Source organism: Rutilus rutilus, assembly GCF_951802725.1.
Source record: "Rutilus rutilus genome assembly, chromosome: 24".
Classification (NCBI taxonomy): domain Eukaryota; kingdom Metazoa; phylum Chordata; class Actinopteri; order Cypriniformes; family Leuciscidae; genus Rutilus; species Rutilus rutilus.
Window position 1 is genome coordinate 14,036,664 of NC_140228.1, and position 6,642 is coordinate 14,043,305.

The following is a 6,642-nucleotide window of genomic DNA, read 5'->3' on the forward strand; positions in this document are numbered from 1 at the left end:
ATTTCATTGCATTATATAACAAAACATCACACTAACTGGCATCCACAATCAAATAATACTGGAGATTTTCTCAAAGCTGCCTTTTTTTTGCAACGCCATCTGGTCAGCTGATTTTTATTGGATGCATAAGCATCTTTTTGTGAATCATTTTGCTTTAAAAGTGGGTTTGTGCTATATGTATTTCAAATAAATGGTACTTTAATATTTGTTATATAATGCAAAGACAGTCAAAGAATGTAATTTTAGTGTGACATAAATGTTTTGAGCCACTGTATATAAAACACAATATGGCTACAGTAGAAAATAAACATTTTAATTTTCAACTAAAATTTTAATTCAACATAAATTATATTCACTTGCATTGATCTGAAAAACTACCCTTACACTGTGTTGTAATCTGGATCTACACATTGGAGACCCTATGACATGTGTTCTCCGCAGGGTCGCCATGCCACTCAGGATGAGGTGACGGCATGCGCTTATCAGGCGGTGAATGTGGATAACAAATACAATGGAGCCCCAACACAGGTCAGAGTGGTCATGGGAAAAGAGCCCAGGCACTTCCTGGCCATCTTTAAGGGCAGACTCATCATATTTGAGGTGATTGTCCCTTCATTCCTATGGAACATTTAGCTCTAAATTGTACATTATTTTATGATCTGAATTGTTTACCACTTTCAGGAAACCAAATAAAATATTGATTTACTTGCTTACATATTCTGCCATAGGATTTCTTTTAAATGAAATTATTCTTTTGAGTAATCTATGAGTTTACTTTTTCTTACAGTAACAATAATAACCATTATTACTGACATTATCAAACATTTTTACAATATGTAATCCTTAAAAATCGTTATGTGTATTACAAATAATTATTCATTTTTATTTATTTGAATGAGCAAAATGTATTATTAAGCATTTCTTTTTTCAGTGCTCTTGTCCCACTGACGTGTTGATGCTTTCTTAGGGTGGGACAGGCAGACCGGGTGTTGTGAACCCTGACCCTGGTGCCCGACTCTTTCAGGTCAGAGGAACACACGAGATGAACACCAAGGCAACCGAGGTTCCCGCCCGAGCTTCCTCTCTCAACACCAATGATGTCTTTCTGCTCAAAACTCAGACTGTCTTCCTGTGGTTTGGAAAGGTGAGAAAAAATATACAACAAATAAATAAAGAAATATTATAATTATATACATCTATAACTAATAACTTTAAATAAATAAATGTGTAAATAAATTATACACTAAAACTAAAATGTGTGAAATTACGAAGCGATTATACTCCAGGAAAAATGTATTAATTACATTAAATATATATTAATTAATTAATCATAATGAATAGAATTTATATTTTTAAATATATATATATATATATACTGTATATATATACATATACAGTATATATTAATTAGTGCTGTCAAATCGATTAATCACGATTAATCACATCTAACATAAATGTTTGTAAATATATATACTATAATACCTGTATGTGTACACACATATATTATATATTTACATACTTTTATGTTAGACGCAATTAATAGAAATTTATCAATTTGACAGAACTCATTTATATATATATATATATATATATATATATATATACACTGTATATATATACTGTAGATATATATATATATATATATATATATATATATATATATTTATATATGTGTGTGTGTGTGTGTGTGTGTGTGTGTGTGTGTGTGTGTGTGTGTGTGTGTGTGTGTGTGTGTGTGTGTGTGTGTGTGTGTGTGTGTGTGTGTGTGTGTGTGTGTCAGTGTGTCAATACCAAATAAAATTTAAATAAAATATGTAAAATTAAAACAAGCAAAACAGCAATTACACTGCAGCGAAAATGTTAGTTATTAATTATAATACATATATTTAATAATTGTTATATTATGTTATTATAAAAAAAAACTATATTATATTATATATAATATATATATATATATTATATATATATACTATATATATAATTATATTATATACTTTTTTGGTCTGGTTCTCTGATGTCATCATCACTTTCCTCCTGACTGTTCTCCTCACTATCTTCGTTTCTCTCGAACATGGTAGAAGATGATGATGATGTTTTTTTATTATTATTATGTGATTAATGTTAATGACAAACCTCACAACACCCTCCCCCTGTCGGTGATTGGTTGGAACACTATTTGTTTTGGTTTTGAGTGGTTGGTGAAACCAATTGTTTTTGTGTGCAGATCTCAGAGCCTAGGCTGCCTACAGAGACACGGTTTTTTGACAGCATGCTTATGGGGCGGGCAGCTAGCGGATCGTTAGGAAAGATTAGATGAATGTGATAATTTTTTGGGGGGGCCTGAAATCACTGATACAACCTTTAAACTTAGCAGGTAATCCGCAAATCACATGCGTGCCAAACCGTGGGGCCTGATCCGTACGGATCAAGTGCAAACCGTTGCACCCCTAATAATTAATGAACACACATCATCATGATTGCTATCTTACCAGAGATGGAGAAAAATCCTACTCCAGTAAGTAAACGTGTCCCTGTCCCCAAAAATGTTGGTACTCAAAAGCGCTTCCCTCCACGGTTTCTGCTGTGCATCGTTTATTTTTCACAACGCATGAGCACCAGTTATGTGCAACCCTGATTATATGTATAATGTTTGTGTGTGGTTCAGGTAATGGGGACAAAGAGTCCCACCAAACTTGGCAATATCCGACATTTTTGTCCTTGTGAGGACATGTTTTGGTCCCAATGAGGAAAACAGCTTATAAATCATGCTAAGTGATGTTTTTTAAAATGCAGAACGTTTTCTGTGATGGTATGGTTAGGGGATAGAATATACAGTTCAGTACAGTATAAAAACCATTATGTCTATGGAATGCCCCTGTAAAACATTAAAACCAAACGTGTGTGTGTGTGTGTGTGTGTGTGCATCGTTTGTTTGTTTGTTTGTTTGCGTGGTTCAGGTATTCCTATGCTGTGGGGACAAAATGGATATATGCCAGAAATGTTTGAACTGGTGGGGACATATTTTTGGTTCCCATGAGGAAACAGTTTTAAAAAATCATACAATTATTATTTATTTTTTTAAATGTAAAAATGCAGAAAGTTTTCTGTGAGGGTTGTGCTTAGGGATATGGTTAGGGGATAGAATATACAGTTTGTACAGTATAAAAATCATTATGTCTATGGAAATTCTCCATAAAACATGAAAACCCAACGTGTGTGTGTGTGTGTGTGTGTGTGTTTATGTTTCCCACAGGGCTGCAGTGGAGACGAGAGGGAGATGGGGAAAGCCGTAGCTGATTTGCTTTCTGAGCAGGATAAGCAGAATGTGATGGAAGGACAGGAACCAGCTGCTTTCTGGGTGGCTCTGGGAGGGAAAGCTCCATATGCCAGTGACAAGAGGTACAACCAGAAAAAAAAAACATGAGCTCATGCTTTAACTCAACTCAGAGGACAGTTGCTCATTTCCACTGACTTTCTCTGTATCTCCACCAGATTGGAGACAGAAGTGGCACCTCACGATCCTCGTCTGTTTGAATGCTCCAATCAGACGGGCCGATTCCTCATGACAGAAGTGTCTGACTTCTCTCAGGACGACCTTGATGAGGATGATGTCATGCTGTTAGACACCTGGGAGGAGGTGGGTTGCGTGAGGTCATGCTGTCGGCTTCTTTTGCATGCGGCTGCGGTGAAATGACGGTGCGGTTCTGGGTTATGCAAAAGAAACAGAGAAAAATAACATCTAACAACAATTCTGCTGTATGTTTTGAGTATTAAGTTACTCTAACCAAGAGGTTTTCAAACCAGGGAAGAAAGAAAAAGGATATATATATATATTTGAATAACTATATAAGAATATATATTGAAAACTTATATGTCAAAACTCTCTTCTTCTTACTTAGATTTTCCTTTGGATTGGCAACTCAGCCAACCAGTACGAGATTCAGGAGTCCTATAGCAGTGCAGTGGACTATCTTAAAACCCACCCAGCAGGACGGGACGCTGGAACACCGATCACCACTGTTAAACAAGGCTATGAGCCTCCTACCTTCACCGGCTGGTTTAATGCTTGGGATGCTCACAAGTGGAGCGTGAGTCGAGCAGTCTGAAGTTGCCCAACAGGGGGCAGTGATGCACAACATAAAGTCACTAACAAACTAACAGAATCTCTTAATCCACATAATTGTTTGTTGATTCTCACTTAATTATCATCATCAACATGAAAGCAAAACGGACCCTTTTTACTTTCATAAGGCATTTTCCTGGACTTATTGTGCATGACTTTTTATTCAAAGTCGATATTCCAAAATAGGCCTGTCACGATCACGAATTTTCCTAACTATTGTCTTGCAATTAATGATTTACATTGTTTTTTTTTAAATTGGATTTGTATATAATATTATAATAATATAATAATAAACTAGGCCTGTATGATTTACTTTATTATTGTGAAGAAATATATAATATAATATAATATAATATAATATAATATAATATAATATAATATAATATAATATAATATAATATAATATAATTAATATAGTTGTGTATTTGATGGCAAATTTAATAATAAATAATTTAACAAATAATAAATTGTGAGTAAATCGAATAACCACGATCAAACAAATAATTAATAATTGCAACAGGCCTAATTCCAAATAATATTGATCAGCCTCTGACACAACTTTCCTTTTCGTTCACGCAGGCTATTCATTCATATTAACCGATAGCCAATATTATACTTGCCAATTCCTTCTCAAAAATATAGTAATAATAATACAAATAATAATGAAAAAATAATAGTTATTATTATTATTATTAATATTAATATTATCATCATCATCATCATCATATTTAGAGAAGGAATTGGCTATTAAAAATAATTGTATTATTTTATAATTATTATTATTAGAAGTAGTAGGATATTATCACATTCAGGCCACGTTTACTTTTCACAATCCAACATATTCCCAATGGTTAACTTAAAATCAAATTCCGCCTTCTTTCCTCTGGTTGAATATTCAAATATTATGAAAGTAAAATTGGTTACTAGTGTCATTTCATGTTAAGTTGAAATTCTTTTGTCCACCCTAACACCACACAATGAATTAATGTTACAAAGAGAGACACTTTTTCAGTTTCACAGTTCACTCTATATTGTAGGGAGGCCTTTCATATGAGGAGATGAAAAGCAAGCTTGGTGATGTTTCGCAAATCACTGTGGTAAAAAGCTTTCACCTTACTGATCAAATACTTGTTGATGTCAACAGAAGCATTTCAATTGATTCATCTTATTTGATTAAATTGATTATCTAATTACATTTAGATATTGATATGGTCTACACACTTATGTGCAGATCTAAACATATTGACCTCATTTCCTGTAGAATCTCAACAGCACGGACCTGAATAAGAAGACAGGAGGAGGTGCGGGGACGAGCTACAGCGCTCCGGGAGGACCGGGAAATATAAGGTCCCATAACCAGCGGATGTCCTCTTCCATCTCCAATGCGCATGCAGACGGGACAAAGCCTTCTGGGATGCAAAATTCGGAGCTAGCTCAAACACCTAACCAGCTGCGTCAAGGAGAGGACCCTGGAAAACGAGAGGTGGGTGCTGAAACAATTTTTGGTTGGTACGATAAAGTCATACGATTTATCGTGTGGCGGTAACATTTTTTCCTACACTGTCTTTATTTCAGGAATTATTGACTGACGCAGAATTTGAGAATCTTCTCGGCTGTAGCCGTGATAATTTCCAGCGACTGCCTAAATGGCGTCAGAACGACCTTAAAAAGAAAGCAGGACTGTTTTGAGTTGGTTTTACTATAATGAGATAAGTTGCGTCTTAAATGACTCACTGTGCACCTATACACTATGTACTTATGCAATATGTATTCATCCATGAAGTGTATGAATTTTATATGGTTATTTAGTCAATCAACGTCAGAGTCTGATGCCCCCCCCCCCCATTAAAGTTGCAAAAGTTGAGTGCATAAAGTGTCCAACATTCCACTTTGTTTAGTGCATCATCCGGGTATTTAATGTGCACTTTTTCTTTTCAATGTCCTATTTATACTTAAAAAAACGTCATAGAGTAGTGCATAAGCACACAAATTGGGACGCAACTATAAAGTCTGATCTTCAGACAAGATTAACATGCTCCTTGGGTATCTTGGGCTAGAAGACTGTGACCTATGCACTGTAATAGATTTATTTATTCATCAAAGAAATGTTTTGCCACATTAAAAGTGACCATTTAAAGGTATGACCTAATAGAAATGCTTTGTAAATGTCTTGCACACAAATGATACACCACCAAAATGATGGATTCTGATATCATCAGTCACGCACAACATGTCTAAATGCTTTTTAGTACTAATAAAAACAAGACTGTATGGCAAGAAATGTTTTTGAGATGTTTAATTCAGTTTTTAATGAATGTAATGGTTTATCACAGCATTTTAGAGTCAGTAAAGCCATTTCTTTCCTCTTAGGAGGACGTCAGAACAGGACATGAGAAACAGATGTTGTTATGGCTTAATATTACTGATGTAACAACTTTCCTATAACGCACATTAGTTCAAGAACAACATAAAAATAGAAATATTTCTAGAGCAGATAAAAAGCAACAATACCTTACACC

General features: G+C 34.6%; 1 protein-coding gene across 5 annotated transcripts in view; it reads left to right on the forward strand.

Annotated features, from left to right (window-relative positions):
- Nucleotides 1-6,642, forward strand: part of vill (villin-like) — a 19,066-nt gene extending 12,424 nt beyond the window's left edge. For all 5 annotated transcript variants that reach the window (XM_084398955.1, XM_084398957.1, XM_084398956.1 and 2 more), the window contains 8 exons: nt 442-600; nt 968-1,144; nt 3,254-3,399; nt 3,493-3,637; nt 3,900-4,088; nt 5,161-5,220; nt 5,385-5,606; nt 5,699-6,642. In XM_084398955.1, coding sequence (XP_084255081.1) covers nt 442-600; nt 968-1,144; nt 3,254-3,399; nt 3,493-3,637; nt 3,900-4,088; nt 5,161-5,220; nt 5,385-5,606; nt 5,699-5,812 — 1,212 coding nt within the window. In that variant the 3' untranslated portion in view covers nt 5,813-6,642. The remainder of the gene's footprint in view (nt 1-441; nt 601-967; nt 1,145-3,253; nt 3,400-3,492; nt 3,638-3,899; nt 4,089-5,160; nt 5,221-5,384; nt 5,607-5,698) is intronic.